Source organism: Dysidea avara, chromosome 1 (genome assembly GCF_963678975.1).
Source record: "Dysidea avara chromosome 1, odDysAvar1.4, whole genome shotgun sequence".
Taxonomy (NCBI): Eukaryota; Metazoa; Porifera; class Demospongiae; order Dictyoceratida; family Dysideidae; genus Dysidea; species Dysidea avara.
The window spans coordinates 64,577,590-64,596,104 of NC_089272.1; the positions used below are offsets into that span (position 1 = coordinate 64,577,590).

General features: G+C 37.3%; 1 protein-coding gene across 3 annotated transcripts in view; it reads right to left on the reverse strand.

Annotated features, from left to right (window-relative positions):
* Positions 1 to 459: 459 nt before the first annotated feature.
* The window catches only part of LOC136241095 (cell adhesion molecule DSCAM-like), a 31,641-nt gene continuing 13,585 nt past the window's right edge, over positions 460 to 18,515 (reverse strand). Inside the window, exons 8-15 of one of the 3 annotated variants that reach the window (XM_066032270.1) lie at positions 18,257 to 18,476; positions 16,332 to 16,405; positions 13,927 to 14,217; positions 9,453 to 9,604; positions 8,633 to 8,750; positions 2,220 to 2,391; positions 1,913 to 1,997; positions 460 to 1,139 (exon numbers count right to left, since the gene is read on the reverse strand). In XM_066032270.1, coding sequence (XP_065888342.1) covers positions 690 to 1,139; positions 1,913 to 1,997; positions 2,220 to 2,391; positions 8,633 to 8,750; positions 9,453 to 9,604; positions 13,927 to 14,217; positions 16,332 to 16,405; positions 18,257 to 18,476 — 1,562 coding nt within the window. In that variant the 3' untranslated portion in view covers positions 460 to 689. The remainder of the gene's footprint in view (positions 1,140 to 1,912; positions 1,998 to 2,219; positions 2,392 to 8,632; positions 8,751 to 9,452; positions 9,605 to 13,926; positions 14,218 to 16,331; positions 16,406 to 18,256; positions 18,477 to 18,515) is intronic. The other 2 variants (XM_066032276.1, XM_066032282.1) reach the window with 2 other exon arrangements.

The following is an 18,515-nucleotide window of genomic DNA, read 5'->3' on the forward strand; positions in this document are numbered from 1 at the left end:
AACAGTTTCATAATGTTAATAATTATGCAGTGCAGTTTATAAAATCCACAACTATTATGTACACTGAATAATACACCTGTTATACGTTAATGGATTGCAGCACAGGTCCAATGTCAGTTTGATGTAGTTAACTATACTTTAATAGTGTTTGTACATATATGGTAATCAATAAGTATAGTGGCCAGGCTCCTTCCTATGACTTCTACAGCAAGTTCATGATTGGTAGTTGCTGTGATCTGATCTATGCCATATGTTGCAACTGACATCACTCCACCATGGGTTAGAATGCACCCATTTTTTGCAACTTGGCTGTTTGTGTGAATTCCTTTTTGTACTCTACACATCCCTAGTAGATTTCTTACACACAATGAAGATTATTCAAGACAGAATATAAATTACTGTCTTATTGCTTTTTGGTAAGAGTGCACATTTTTTTGTTTGAAGAATTCTAATGGAATGTTCTAGTTACTACATAATTATACTAAATCAAATACAGAATTACAATAATATTGTTATCAGTGATGTAACATTAGTGGATCCAAACATAATAAAAATGTGTTATCAGCAAATATTGTACTATAATTATTACGTGTGTGTGGACATACAAAAAGAAAGAAAAACTTTTACCTATTAAAAATCTGTTTACATTACAATATTACTAAATTGTGATGGTTGCTATGATACAAGAATTACACAACAGTATCTCCAGGGGTAACCGGGTGATAACGAGGGGAATAAGCATAAGGTTCATTATTATACTGCTCTGTCATTGGCTGGATTTCTCTTTGTGGTGAATACGGTGGTTGTGTACCAAGAGGTGAAGGGGTGTGTCTCTGTTTGAAACTGCTCTTGTCAACTTTTGAATACTGAACAGAATTCTTTGGTGGTGCTACATGTCCAGTGGGTGGAGCAAGATCTAGTTCAGCGTAATGTGCTCGGTGGGGTACACCCATAGTAGTGTCATTATTCTGATTCAAGTTATCATCATTTTTATATGGAGAATTATAGAAATCTTGTTGATAAGGTTCTTGTTCCTTGTACCTGTGGATGGCACTTCTCTCTAGTGTGTTAAATGTGCTGGCATTGTGGAAATCATCCTCCTCAGCTCCGAGGTAAGGAGCAGTGGTGGAGCTCTCCCTCTGTACAGTAATGATACAATAATATGTAAACAATCAGGAACAACATGTTGACCAAGAATGGGTATGATGGACAAGTGTAATATAAACCATGTATTCATACTATTCATTGATTGAGAACAAATGTGTGGTTTCTGGCTGGATAGTTCACATACCAACCACAGTGTCTAACTTGTTGCAAGTATACATACCCTTAAAACCCTTTATATTTTTTTCCGTTTCGCAAATATTGCATAAGCAAAACTAGAACTCACAATCTCCTATATAAATTAGTGATATGCTGTTATGCCTACACAGCAAAACTGCTTATAGTAGGAATAAATTCAAATTCAGTGTGTGGATAGTCCAACTATTAATATAGCTCAATAGTTTGATGCTTTAGAACAAAAAGATAATGGATACACCAACTGTTGGTAAAATCACCGGTGCAATGATAACAGATAGGGTGTATAAGTACCGGGACAGTAAGAGTGAAAGTGTTTCTATTAGACTATTATACAGGTCAACATCAAGTTTGGTGATATTTAATTAAAGATATGAGCTGTGCATGATAGACATTATTTATGCAGAAAGTTAGGCCAATATTAGTAAGGTATAGTTGGAAATAATTATGTGTGCTTAAATCAAAATCATTCTCTGTGATTGCGTTAACACTAAAAGGCATATTATATAAAATTTAATATATGTGCCTGGTGTATTCAAAATTTGTTTCCTGAAAATGGGTAAAATGCACCAAATATTAGCAGCACATCAGGTTGTTTATATTACTAACTTACTTGTGTTGGACTCTGTCCAGCAGAATAACTGGAGGCCATGAACACTATGCCTGTATGTCCCTCCCCGTCAATCCAGTTTGACCTGTTGAACAAGATTACTTAACATCACTAACAACCTGTCACTACAATATCAAGACACTACCCCTTCAAGTCTAATAACCCAGAAACAAGGGTGTGATTTAATTATCTGGGGCCATGTAGACCTAGTAGTGATCAACAACACTCAGTAAGGATTCCTAGCCACACCTACTTATGCATACCCCTAGCCACACCCACCTATGTAGACTCCTAGCTTCACAACACTTACCCTTTACTAGGGGAGTATATGGTTGGTCTTCGACGGTAACGTACACAACAGATACAAATGATACAGATGATCAATATTATTATTCCAAGTAGGATAGCAGCCCCTACACCAATCAGTATCCACTCTGTAGTCTCCAGACCATCACTTGATCCTGATGAAACTATTAAGGGTGCTTAATAATAGGATGTGCTTATTCATCAAGTGACAACAACAAATATAACTACATACATATACAGTATTGGGTTGTTCTGTGTTTTAAGCTGTGTCTCTAACGGTGTGTTTGTGTTGTGTCTGCGTTGCAGTTTCTGTGAATTTTTAGGCTTACCAGTTTACGGAGGATGGAAGGAAGGCTGGTCACTAACTAATAAATCAATGTAACACAGGATTCAACAGCATGACAGTCTATGTTTTACGTTAGCAATCATGTAGCTATCTTTTTTGTATTTGTGAATTCCTATGAGAGTACCTACAGTTACCAGCTAGGAAAATGTACTGAGTTACTAGTGTCGAGGAGGAGCTGGACTGAAAACTACCGCACGCACGCACGCACACACACACAAACATAAATTCCCTTTTGCTAGTGACGCTTCATTTGTGTTCTCATTTATATTGTTTTTTTAATGCTAGGCAAATGCAACGGGAACTTTTCTTTGCCCACTACTGTAGCAACTAATATTTCAAGTTAACTTGTGGTTTTTGCTGTAACTATTAATTTTCATTACTTACTCTGGGCTAGTCCCCTGGACATATCAGTTATTCTGTTCGTCCAGTAATAATGAAAATAAAATAAAAACCACATAAAACTTTTGGGGAATGCATGCTTATACAATATGGGCATGCATGGCGACATCAGGTGGGGTAAATTAATTCTTATAGCCTAAAACAACACATTCTTTAGAAGTCTGTTCACTGGGCTACTTGGAGAAGGCTAATTGAACGCTGTAACTACAGTGACAACAGCATGTAGTGTCTCCATATTTTGAGGTAGACCTTTTATTTCAATTGTGGGTTTACTCACGCAAGTCATATATGGCCTGATAGAAAATTTATGGTGAAACGAACAGAACTTGTTGCAAGTTGATAGTAGCAACCACTATCGAGTTACAGATGACTTTGTAACGGGTTTACAAGTTTCAAAGAATTATTTACATAGCTAGTTTTGGCCTCACTGTTTAGCAGTAGGGGAAAACCCTAGGTATCGTTTTAATCCTTGTTACATCACAAGTAGAATGATGTAAATTGCGTAGTCATAGGATGGATGTTTTGAATGTTACAGCGCTTTGTGCAAAGCACGCATATTTGGGCCAGTTTTCTGGCCTATGAGGGTTTAAGGGTTAAATAAAACACAATTATATTATTTAGGTGCTGATTATCCATATTAATCACCTTGTCATATTTAGTCAACTATGATAAATTTGTTTTATCATCATAAAAAGTGATTGGGAATGCATGTACCTCACTAACTAGATGCAACATCTCATCTCAGTATTGGAATAGAATATCCATTACTTGTACATACTAATTTAATGGTTGTACACCACATGTGGTAGCATAGTAGTATAAAGTTGTTGTGCCCACACAAATTGTGATCTACACAAAAACAGCCAAATTGTGAAAAAAGGTCCGGCCTTAAAAAAGTACCTGGATGAAAAAAGTTGTGAAATCAAAGGTGGCAGCCAAGAAATGGCTGCAATGATGTTAATACTAACACAGCCATTATTAAAATCTTTTAGCATTAACATCATAGGTTGCCTCGCCCTTCACCAACCAAGAGACGACATGTAAAACCCAAGATAGAGGCATTGTGACGGTCAGTCAAATATGGAAACGTAAAGCCGCACATATTCTCAATACGGGATAGAAGGCTATCAAAACGACTTACATGAGACAAAGCTGCACTTGAATACAAGATGGAACCATACTCTAGCATAGGACGGATCTAAGATTTATAAAGTGTTAAAATATCTTGACATTCAAAAAAATGATCGGCAGCGATATAACTGACCTAAACGTTGTCGTCCACAGCTCAAAACATTGTCTATATGCCTTTGCCAAGTGAAAGAAGAGTCAAAAGTAAATCTGAGGCTTTGACCGAATTGACTTCTGTGTTATTTAAAAAATAGGGGAGGATGGCTGGAAACATTGGACTTCAAGGAAACTACTAATGAAGATGTCTTTACTGGGGCAAATATGATGTTCCAAGGTTGGTTATATTTATATAAAGCAGTCAAACAACATTAAGGTGATCAGCTGCGGCAGTACAGTCATTCTTATGAGGAATAGTTATTAGAAGGGTGTGGTCATCTGCATACCCAACCACCAGACTGTATTTCACAACACTTGGAAGCAAGTGAATGTATAAGTTGAATAACAATGGTGACCAAATTGCATCTTGTAGATCACCTGTAGAAATAGGATAAATATCTGATGTGTCCAACGAGGTAACAACTTTGATGTATCGGTTAGGTAAGTAAGACTGCAATAAATGGAACACTCGACCATGACAGTCTATACTCCTGAGATGTTCCAAAACACCATCCCATCGCACATGATCAAAAGCTCCCTTAATATCCTAGCCTAACCTCTGCTCATTGATTGATTACAGAAACAATCGTAGAGGCAAGTGAGATACCAGCATCTGAAGTACAGGATCCTTTCAAAAATCCAAACTGCTCAGAAGGAATGAAAGGAAACATGTAGCGTTGTAATTGAGTGATTATTATTGTTCAAAAACATGAGATAAGGTTGACAATACAGCAATGGGCCGAGATCGGAGCGTGTACACTTTTTGTATACTGGGGTAATTCTACTGATCTTCCAAGAACTAGGAAATATCGCAGTATTGCAAATTTTTCAAAAAAGAGCAGTTAAAGGTCCACAAAGTGCAGAAGCACATGATTTCAGAACACTTGAACTCGCATTGTCATCACCAACAGATTTAGTGGTATCCAAAGAGTGTAGGATATACCTCACATTAGGAACTTTAATTCGAAATTGAGTCAGCAGGGACTGATGACAGTCTTCTAATGTGAGAATCAGCACTGCATCATGGTTCAGACAGTTTGGAGGAAAAATACTCAGCAAGTATAATACTTAGCAAGTACCTTTGATTTCACAACCTTTGTCACCCAGGTTTTTTAAGGCTACACCATTATTCACAGTTTGGCTGTTATTTGTGTGGACATTACTTCTTTTGTACTTTATAATGCCCCAAAACCAGCCTATGGCTGACTTTGAGGTTTGATTTTACTCACATTTCTTCTTTTCTATGTAGATACAATGATGATTATTGAAGACAAACTTATAAATGTATTTCATTGCATGATTTAATTCAATATTTGTGACCTGGTCTGACAAAATGAGGTTTATAGCCCATCAAATTTTAATCATTTCTTCAAAGTTTGAAATTTTATAACTTTTTCTGTGAACATCATAACTATTTAATTAATTAATAATTATATAATTCTACCCTTTGGCCCCTAAGTTAATAAAAAGTGTCCAGTTAAACGCGAATGCCACTATAGTGGCCCTTGTTACACACGTGTTCAAACACATATATCTCTTAAACGAAATATTCTATGAATGGACCACACTACTCTGTGGTTAACGGATATTATCTAAGCTTTATCCGAGCATTGTAGCACGATCGAGCATGACGTAAGGTGAATCCTCGCTTAAAAGAATTTTCAGCCATTTTATGACTATAGTTATGACGATACTACCTGTCACAAAGGAATACGGAATAAATAAGGTTAGTAAACGTTCTATGATGTTGTAGATCTATCCTTCGTGAGTAGTTTAATGCAAACCATGATGGAATAGGTGGTTCCTACATGGAGTAACAGGAGCCCAAGTTTGTATGTCAAACCGCATATTTTTCATAAAATAACTTTCGTTTTTAAGAACCAAAGCCACTATGGTGGCGTTAGGGGCCAAAAGGTTAAAAATTTTCATCATTTACGTAGAAATTTATGGAGATTTTTACTAATACTTACAGAAGTGCTATAGCTTACACAGAAATGAAGATACACATTATTAAACAAACACATGTATTTTCCGGCTATAAGCCCCATTTTGTCAGACTCGGTCACATTTGATAATATTATTGTAATACTCTAATAGAGTGCACATTGTTTTTGAGGACTTCCAATAGAACATACATAGAATGTTCTAGAACAATCTAGTACTTCTATGGGTAATTACAAATGTTTTGATTATAAGTAGATTTCAACTAGAAATTTCATTTATAAAGCAGAAATTAAGTGAGGTGATCAGCCAAGGTAGCAGTGGTTCAATGGTTAAGGGTGCAAGTGTTAGGTATGGAGGTCCCTGGTTCGAACACTGGTAAGGTCTTTTTGGCATTATTGGTACACCTTTTAACACTGTGGTGACTGCTCTATTAGAATATCTTGATCACACGATTTTACATTTGTTTGATTTTTTGCTTTATAACTTTTTCGCTGTAACTCTATTGCTATTCAAACTATCAAAAGGCACTGCTACGATTATCAGCCTATCTACACACCAACTTCCAAGTTATTCCTATACTCGGTTTACCCTGTAGCAATGACAGAAGTGTGATCGTTTTTACGTGTACAAACACTCATAACTCCTTGGATATTCCTCAGATTTACAACAAACTTGGTACGTGAATCCACCGTTACACACTCTTCATTTGAGCCAGAGATCGAGGCAATCAAGTTACATGTTTGAATTTTATAACAGTTTTTGCAAAGTGTGTGAAAAGAAACCAAAGCCCCCGTATGGCATAAAAAACAAAGAAATTAAAACGAAACTTTAAATACCAATATCTTGCAAATGGCTGTAGCGAATTTAATTCAATTTGCTGTGTGACGTACCCTACCTGATGGACAGCTAGAATGTAAAAATGATGTGCTTTGGAGAAGGGGCCATGGAGCTATGCACGCGTGAAAAAGCTGTTTTCTTTCTTCCTGTCAATATACTCATATGTGGCACACCTTTCTTGGCCACACGACCTCACCCAGGCTTGTAGTCACAACAGACCAGTTCAGTTAATGACCTTAAAATGCAATTAGTGATAATTGTGTATGACGTAAAATCTGAATGCTGTGGATGCCCATAATAACATTTTGAGGCCATTGGGGGTAATGTTGATAAATGATGGTTAAATCTCAGTTATTTACTACTATATACCATATGGTCCAATTCTCTGTAGATACATACAATGAAACTACATTACAGTGCTCCCTTGATTATCTGACCCCCTTGGAACTAAAATAATCAAAAGTTCAGATAACCAAAGCCAATTCAATTATATACAGAGTACTCTAATAGAACACACTCTGAGACAAGATATTCTAATAGAGCAGTCACTTCTACCAGTGCTCCCGATAACGGTTGGACAACAGACAATGTTTAATGTCTGCAGTGTATTTGGCAGGACATAATGTCCTATCAAAAGAGCCCAAGCCCAGTGTGTGCATATTTGGTTGACTGTTTACTTTACCAGTAATAGCTGTCTCTTGGTTGCTGGGACATTAAACATTCAAGCCACCCAAGAGAGTGACCACTAATGTACCAATGACAACCCCTCTGCTGTACAGAAACCTCACAAAATAAACGCTATCCTCAACACAACAAAAGGACCGTCTACAGCCAAAGTATCTTACATCAGAGAATGCCGACTACAGGAAATGTAATAAGCCACCTGTGTCCATACAAAGTGTAAGTATGTCCCCACAAGTTTGGTTTTGTCAGGACATTTTGTCCTGGCACTTAAGAATTGTTATTGGGAGCACTGCTTCTACTCAAGTGTTTGGATAACAGAGATTTGGACAATCAAAAGGAGCTCTGTAATTACTCATTTGTCTTGTAGTTGTTCACTGTGAATAGGGTAAAGGATCAGCGAGTTATAGAGCTGTGAAGTTTAAGATTTTGCTGAACAACACTTTCCATGGCTGATAATCATGAGTTTTTACATACTTAAAAACCACTCTGGTGAAGTTTAGTAGTAGAATATTCTGTGCACCACATCAAAGATAAAGGCTATAATTAACTTGATGGGCCAACAAGCAAATACTATGTTTACGCTGTCCAGGTGATCCTAATGCTTGTTTTATAAGTGTTGTTATTCAATATAAATATAAAAACAGGCAACTGCTCACATGCTAGCTACTAGACAAACATCAACAAGTATAGAAATCAATGTAGTTTCCATGCTATTTGAAAACCCGGATATCTTCTGTAATTTCTGTGTAACACAGGTTTTAATGTGTGTGGTTGTCTTGTTTTTGTTTCCCAATGGTTCATGTTCATTTTCACAACATCCAGTATTGTGCCAGAGCAATTAAATGCTTTCACCTGGTCTATTCCCTAATTCTTACAACATGCAAGATGACAACTAATAAATCAATACACCACAAGTAACATACTGCTCATTGTGATGTTCAACATCACTGAAGCTTCATCCCCTGCACTGCTACAAGTGTATACTCCAGTGTCTGCAAACTGTGCCTGATCTATCACCAGAATATGTTGACGATTACCATCCTGTGGGGAGGTCATTAGTGATTAACACTACATGTACACACACACACACACACATACACACACACACACACACACACACACACACACACACACACACACACGCTCAAACCGAAACTGCTATATAGCTTGTCCAGTATGAATTACAGTGAAACGTGAATAGTAGGCCTTGGCAACAACAAGAAGGTGGTCTTATTAATGAGGTCATGAAGTACACCTTAGCTATGTTTGGGACCTACTTGACATGGTCATTATAATGAGGTGGTCTTATTAATGAGGTCATGAAGTCACCTTAGCTATGTTTGGGACCTACTTGACATGGTCACTATAATGAGGTGGTCTTATTAATGAGGTCATGAAGTATACCTTAGCTATGCTTGGGACCTACCGTAATTAACTTTTTCTTTTGTTGTAAATAAATTTTGTATGCCAAAACTTGGACGAAAATTTCTTACACGAAATTTTTACACAAGATTGAACTACTCTAATAAAGCAGTCATTCACATAAATCACATGAAAATATTTTTACACGAAAATTATTATCAAGAAAACGAAAAAAATGCGAATTACGGTACTTGACATGGTCACTATAACGAGGTGGTCTATTACAAAGGTTACATTCTACAGACACACACACAAACACACGCGCACACACACACACACACTCCACACACATTACACGCACGCAGACTAGTGATGTCATACCAGCTTCACATTGTCTGGCAGACTGCCAGTGACATCTTTACTCCATCGTGGGTTACTGGTGGGAGGCTGACTGTCCAACTCTCGTAAACACTCTAGCATTACTCTATGACCCTCCATGACAAAAACTCTGCCACTAATCATCACCATTTCAGCTGTACGAACAATTCACAACAGTACAGGCAGAGAGGAATACAATGAGGTATACAATAATAGTGTCAATTCATTTACACTACATCAAGTGTTATTAAGATAGTTTTCATTATGTGATGAATCTGATAAATTTCTTAAAACTAAACGGTGTTGAAATGGCAGTGAATGGTGAGAAACCGTTGCCAGAACACCATTGAAATGGCAGTGAAACACAATGCAATGGAATGTGTGATCAAAACAATATTAACTGTGCTCAACAGTTGACTGTTTTATCAAACTACACATTGGTACCTGCTCTACATGCAGGGATCACTTTATAATAACAACCAAGCATTAAACATCAGTGCCATTCATGCCCTGCAGCATGCATGGTGGTAACATTTTTAATACCAACATCTTGCCAAAATCATGGGAAGCACACAGGTACCCTTGAACCTGCAGAATTGCAGTAGTTAAACTAATGTAGTAATGTGTATGCTTATAACACATAGGTGTGAACAATGTGGATGGTTTGTAGTACCTGTCCTATTATGCAGGCTATAGTTACATGTAGCATCATTTGATAAAAGATTGACCCCACAAAAGACATTATTTATTGGTACCTACCCTATAATGTAGAAGTTGCCATATTGTGCATTATATTGTGGGCATGCACATCATGTAATGGAAACTATGCATTAAAATTCATGTAACTATGTTGCATGTATAATGAATGTCACTTTTAAAGACCATTAAATACCATTAGGCCATCCTGCAAGTACACTGGAATGATGTGAGCATACAGATAATTTTAAACAGGAAAGCTGTGTGTAGCTACATAAGCAAATGTACCACTCTGCGTGGGCAGTTCAAAGGCACCACCAGTGCCATAATTTGAATATTGCACTGCTGCAGACCGCAGCGAGTGCATTATAACTTATAACGCACTGGTTGCGGTTTTGTAGACCACAACGAGTGCATTATAAGTTATAATGCACCAACCGCAGTGCAATATACAGATATTGCACTGGCTGCGGTTTTGTGCAGCATAGCACAAGTGCCGGTGGCAAAGACCACTACGACACCTCACCTAATAGGTGGAAAGACACTTCACAGATCACTCGAATTCTTTTATAACCTGACATGTAAAGGTCGATTGTGGGCCATAACGTCACCAATACGTATAATGTTTTCAAGCATGCAGCCAATGGCGATTGAAAAAGCTAACGCGGGTGGCCACAACTCTAGTCTACATATATAAACGTACTTATACACCTTACTAGTCTGGTGCCATCTTAGCCCAGATTAAACTGTAGTCCACTTCGACAATGACTCCATAAAACAAATATATTCTAAATAATACTAACCTTTATGTTCGATTGTGGGAACCAGTTTTGTCATGCCACCAGATTCGAGTTTAGCCAGTGTAAATAGTAAGAATTAGACTAGTATCGTTTAGTAGTTAGGTTTTGTCTACTTAAACCGTCTATTTAGCTGCTTTTTTTCGCTCGAGAGAATCACTATGGTGATTAGTCTGGTGCTTAGTCTATATGGCACGCTGGCATGCTGAGCACTACATGATGAGAGTCGAACAGCAAATGCAGGTTAGTGATATAACCCATAGCGTACTAGCTTTCAATATCTCAGGTGGCTGCAGTACTGCAGGGGGAACGTCATCGCAACGTCAGGCTTGGTTACCCACAATCGATGTTAGAAACCTGGCCTTTATAAGTGTTACAGCTGTCTTGTGAGGCTCTCCCCACCTATTAGGTGAGTGGTACATAACAGTTATACAACGTGCACTCGTGCTCTGCCTGTATAAACGCACTTGCCTTCGGGCCTGACGGCCCTCAGGCTAGTGCGTTTATATCAGGCAGAGCACTCGTGGCCGTTGTATAACTATATAATACAACTGTAATACTACCTGTCCATACCTATAATATTATGTCTACCACACAGGCACAAACTACATATTATGTGATATTAGTATAGTACCTGTCATGTAGGCCATTCATATGACAATTAACTTACTGACAACAAAAAGAAACTACATAATGGTAGGGTGCAGTACATGCCTACAGTGCAGGCTGAGCATTGTATGTTAACAATACTACAACATTCCCTCCTGTTCCCTTTACTACACTACAACATTCCCTCCTGTTCCCTTTACTACACTACAACCTATTGTCATCACCTCTATCCTCCATGATCCCTACATTTACAGTAGTGTATGAGTAAGTTACTACCGACTATTATCACCTACTGTCATCACCTTTGTGCAGTAAAATTAGCTACCACAAACTATTATCAACCAATACAGTGGAACCTGTTAATCAGGACACTTGAAAATAAGGACACCTACATAATCTGGACACTTGGTAATGCTCCTAAAGTATCCCTTGGCATGTAACTGAACTGAAAATTCAGGAAACTTTGATGATCAGGACACCTTGATGATCAGGACACCTTGATGATCAGGACACCTTGATGATCAGGACACCTTGATGATCAGGACACCTTGATGATCAGGACACCTTGATGATCAGGACACCTTGATGATCAGGACACCTTGATGATCAGGACACCTTGATGATCAGGACACCTTGATGATCAGGACACCTTGATGATCAGGACACCTTGATGATCAGGACACCTTGATGATCAGGACACCTTGATGATCAGGACACCTTGATGATCAGGACACCTTGATGATCAGGACACCTTGATAATCAGGACACTTTTGCTCAGTCCCTAATACACAGCCTTCACTGTAGAGTGAGAAAAACCTGTTACCAAAGCGGCTGACAAAATTTTAAAAAAAGTTGTTGAAGAAAAGCTGTAACCAAAAGGTTCGAAAAAGAAAAGAAGAAGTGATACAACTGGGATTTGATCTGTTCCCAGCCTACCGCTCTACCACTTGGACTAAATGTCACTTGTGGTTACAAAATGATTAAAAATTGTTTATAAAGGCATGCTTATGTTGAATGGAATAGGTATTTACTTGCGGTTTGCATGCCGTTTACAGAAAGAATTCGAGCGAATTTTAGTCTGCACCCTTGTACTAATTGCACTGTAAATGACAAACGACGGCAGTTAGAAGCTTCATTTAAAGCGAGGTAATTCTTAGATGATGGGTGCTTAGTTTGGCACAAAAAACGCTTCGATATGTGCATCAGCTGGCGAGAAAATCGTTGGACACCATCGGAATTGTAGACGGACAGACGACTTTTCAGCTTTATATATATAGATTTTCTGACTGTTGTAGTGACTGCTCTATTAGAGTGTCCTGGTTAGAGTCAGCCAGTCAATTTACAAATAGGAAATATTGTGTAGCATGTAGAACTGAGCAATAGTAGAAAATTCACTATCACGATAGATATTGAAGTATTATTCACGATACGACAATATCACGATAATTATACTTTGAATGATCTTCAGTCAAGTTTCTAGTATTCAATGCATGCTATGCATAATTAACACCATCATAGATCACTATTAACACCATCATAGATTACTATTAACACCATCATAGATTACTATTAACACCATCATAGATTACTATTAACACCATCATAGATTACTATTAACACCATCATAGATTACTATTAACACCATCATAGATTACTATTAACACCATCATAGATTACTATTAACACCATCATAGATTACTATTAACACCATCATAGATCACTATGTGATTGGTTTTCTGTAAGTACATCAATTAGGTAATTAATTGAGTGGGCGGCTGATATTTCTACAAATTTTTTGATACAGCTTCGCAGCCAAATTTTTCCATGATAAAGCAAGCCAAGAACAGCTAAGCCAGCTTCTCAAGCAACATTTTTAGTAAAATTCTAGACCCTTTGCAAAGCGATCGACTAATTGCATGGGCAGACGATAAATATACAGCTTGCTATGGCCTTGCAACCAATATTTCGCAAATAATCAAGCCTAAAGAGTTACAAAACAGTTAAATAAACTTGGTAACAATGTTTCTAGTAGTCTTACAGCAATATTGCGATAGTAAGCTGTAATTATCATATCGCGATAATGACTTTCTGATCGCAAGTATCGAAGTATCGATATTATCGCTCACCACTAGTAGCATGTTCACCATTCATCTTGTTAGGCATGTGTTGTATACGTTAATATTTTCAAAACTCATCCTTGTTACAGAGTGTATATTAGCATAGTACTTGATGTTTGTGTTGTCTCTGTAAAATGGTAAACTTTGACAAAAGTAAAGATTGACAGATCAGTGTATCACCTTTTAATTTCTAAAGCATGGGTGTTTCTTGTTGTATGGTAATGTGTACAGTAACTTGTTAATAATAAAGTGTCTCACCTAGAGTAGTCACAGTTAGTAGGTCAGAAGGAAAACTGGTCACTCCCATATCACTAACTGCTAACACTCTCACTTCATATGTCATATATGGCAACAAGTCGGTGATGTCATAACTGGTGACATCTGAAGTGACGTTACGTTCTGCAACATTCCTCCAAGTATCACTAGCCTGTAATCTGTATTGGATGGTATAGCCAACCACATTATCACCCTCCACTGGTTGCCATGTCAGCCGTAATGAAGTATCCATGACATCAACAGCATCAACACCTTGTGGTTGACCAGGCATGACTACATGGAGATCACATGATCCACAATTACATCACAGTTTCAAAAATTGCTCGTTTTTGGGTAGCAAGGTTACTCGTGTAAAAACTGGCAAGATAGAATCCCCAAAAATGCAGTACTTGAAATGAGCTAACAAAAGCTAGGACATGGTGTCTGAACAAAGAACTATTATAGACATTTGTGAAGCTGTTTGGACATAGAATATTTTATTTTTACCTTGACACACTGTCAATTCTGATATACAATTTGACTAGGTGAATATTTCCTACCAATAGTGACTGTACTGTGATTGGATATCATGTGACCTACCAAAATTGAACATGCTATTCAAACACCAAGGCTAGTTGGAAATGTCAAAAGTCTGACAACTAACTTGTTCTCAAGTGTGTATTCTGTATTAGACAATGGCATGTCAAGAATGCTTTGATATTTGACACCTAGCCACAAACTTCAACAAACAAATTGCATACTTTGTGGGTTCATAACAAAATTCCAGTCACCACAGGCCATTGTCTAAATTACTAAGACATGCATTGTTAGATTCTTCAGTGGATAAACATTCCTTCGGGTTGTTTATCCACTGAAGACTCCTAATAATGCATGTCTTATCTATACTAGGAGTGACCGTACCTTGAAAGATATCAACAGAATGGGCTGGAGTACTGTAGCCTTAAAACCTGACCCTTAGCTGTCATGTGAGATCACGTGACTATGGGTCATGGTAAAAGTGTACCCCAACATTTATCATAAGGTTCTGGCTGGTATATTTGGTGGTACGTCAACTCAACCATACCTGATTCCCTAACAGTCCCTCCAAGCTCATTTACAATTATGCTACAGCGTGCAGGGTTCTGCTCACACTGGTCGGCAGTGGTTCAAAGCGACCAGTACCTCTAAAAACCGACCAGTACCCTCTTAAATCTGACCAGTACAGTTTATACATATATCACCGATACACATGCAATATACCCTAATATAACACACAGCATCTCTTAACTTTAGGCCACACCACTCAGGAATTTCTGGGCAGAACCCTGAGCGTGACCCATGTTAGCTATAATGTTACGAGTTAGTGGAACGAAATAGGAAGGCGGGGGAGAAGTCTCCAAGCACTACACATAAGGTGTTTCTTAGCTGCCACTGCTACCCTGAATGACTAAGAACAGGCAGGCCAAACCTGTTGTTGGTTGTTTAAACTTGTATTATTTTAAGTACTGCAAATGTGTCATTTGTGTACTAAGTGACTTTTCTAATGTGGCCACCTGTGTAATAAGGTCACCTATCAACTTGATAATCCTCAAATGTGTCATTTGTGTGTACAAAGTAACCCGCCTAATTAATGTAACCTTTCAGGACTTTGGACTACAAGCAGAGGGATCCAGCTTAAATAATTATGCAAAACCCTGGATAAATAAAATGTGGGAGTTAATTAACAAAGTGTGGCATCATTACTTTGTTTAGAAGTTGACTAGTACAAGAATCACTAGGCATAAAATAGTAGTGATGTGCAATAAATAGATTATATCGATTATCGTGATATATTAAGTTTTATATTGTAATTGTGATAAAAATAATAATATTGTTATATTATGATATATGATGGTTCAACAGAAAATGATGTTCAAGACAGTATTAATTTCTTTATAACAGACTTACTTACAGAGGAAAGAGCATGTTAGGGACTACTTTACATGGTTTATACTCAAATACTAGCAATTTATTACCATGACTTCATGCAATTTGTATATCATGATAATTTATCATATCGTGATAAAAGGAGAGAGCAATAATTGTGATAGGCAACATACACAATTTGCTATATCGCACAACACTATAAAATAGTACTTCAGATTAGTCTAGAAAACGAAGTGATTTTGCAAAAGAAAGACATCACCTTACACAAAGCGCAATCGAAAGAACTATCGATCCCCAGCAATCCCCACCATTCACTGGTTATGTATTGTGACTACTGAGGCTCACGTGATATTCTAAACAAAACTATGCAAGCAACGTATTATCAAGTAGCACCTAAAATGCTTCTATCCTCCTCTGGACTACAGGTAAACATGTTTGTTTCAAATGAATACATTATTACAGTTAACATGTTAAATACTCACCAAATGTTAGAGTTCTCTCAACTATCATAGCAAAGTTGCCCTGTCCTGCAGAGTTGACAGCAGCTAGTTCTATCCTAAATAATGAACACCAACAACATAACACAATATGCACAACACACAATGCCCTGCTGATATGAACAAGTACAATACAACCAAGCATAGATGAACATAGCTAGATATATTAATGCTTGTGTGATCAGGGCAATAATAAGTGTCTCAGAATGATTCTACTATGGTTGAAGCAGAGCCAGATCCACCGGTTAATTCTTTTATTGTTGTTCTAGTAAAGGATGTGATCGACACACATAACATTCGATTAGTCAGAATATGACTGAGACATACAGTAGGGGACTTTTAAAAGTTCACACATGGTTCAAAAAGAACTATTGTAATACTATCGGTAATACTATTAGTAATTACCATCGGTTTTTACAATTGCCTTAGTAATTACAAAAGTGATTGCCTTAGTAATTACAATGATAATTACAATGATAATTACGATTGCTTGTGCTGTGTTGTATGTTGTACAGGTATTGTTTTGTTAATTGGCTGCTACATGACAGCTGCAAAGTTACAAATTTCACTGTCCCTGCTGTTATAAAGCTTGTTGTCAGGTGGTAGTTACACATTTAAGTTGTTCTTGCCCCTCTGTGTGTGGTTGTGTGCATGCAACTGGCAACTAGACTTGTTTTGAACATGTAAACATATTGTAAACATGATAGTAATTAAGATATGTTTGGTTTTTACCATTACAATGGTCATCATAAAACTGTTACGTTGCAATGGTCTTTACAAAACCAAATGGAAACTTTTTGAAGTCACCTACTATATGCACTCTCATACGAGGGTCATGCAAGTATTTCAGTCATATCCTCTTAGCCCTTAAAGCCGTATGCATGCAACTATTAATAAAAGTGCACTGAAAATGCATAGGCCGATATATCAGCCATAATGCATGTCCATTAATCAACCACTGTAACTTCCGTACAGTAAGTGCCAAGGCTACGCAATTGTACCATTCTATCCATGATATAATAAGGAATTAAACAGTACCTAGGGTTTTACCCTTTGGTGAAAACATAAGGACAAAACTCGCCATGAATACAAACTGTCACAAAACACGAAAACAACTAATTGCATAGCTTCAGAAAACAGTTGATAACTTCTTCAGAGTGTGTCCTATGGAGTTCTGGTAAAGACCATTCGATTCTCCATACAAGATCACACCATATAAGCTCACGTGATTCAAACATTATAAAAAATGGCTACCGATGTGACGCATGTGAAGTAACAGGAAACACAATCGCCATTTTTCGTGGCATCATAACAAGTGAGCAATTGTTGTTACAACACTTAATTTTACTTGTCTAAGTAGCCCATTGAATAAACCTTCAGTTGATATAAGGTTTTCAGTTAATAACATTAGACAAGCTTGTCTGTGCTGGCTGTTTAAAGGGCATGTGATACCTGTATTATTTATGCATTTTACGTGCTTAAATAAAACGGCTGATATATCAGCCCTATGTGGCTTTAAGTGTTAAACCATGTTACACACAATATATTAGCTTTGCTCCAAATATTTTTGTGAAACAATTGTATTTAGGGTGTATGCAATTTTTTTTTTTTTTTTTTTAAGGGAATTCCACAAAACTAGCCAGCTGTATGGCGTAAATGAATGGAGTTCCATGCAATTAAATAAACAAATTTGATTAACTAAATACTTTTGTGATTGAAATGTCACAACAGGTAGTCCATCTAACTTATCCAAATTGAATTGAATTGAATTTGGTTTTACACTCCTATATTCGGCATAGCCGTTCTTCCATAATGCTATAGGAGGAAATTTGGTTCTTTCATTGTTCTTCCAAAACTAACAATGACACCCAAATCCTATGATTTTTTAAAGTACAACTGAACACACTTACCGATGTTCTGTGTTATTCCTAAGATTAGTTGCTATATGCTTCCTCTGACTTCCTGGGAACTGTCTACCATCAACAACCATCATGTTGGTATCAACCTCAGTAATTTTCAGTACAAAATTATCAACTTCATCACCGCCATTATCTGCAACTTGTTCCCATGTGATCTCAATCCTATCATAGGACAATGCTCGTCCACTAAGATTGGTTGGTATTGATGGAACTGTACAATAGAAGGTCATGGTTACTAGTAACTATTAGA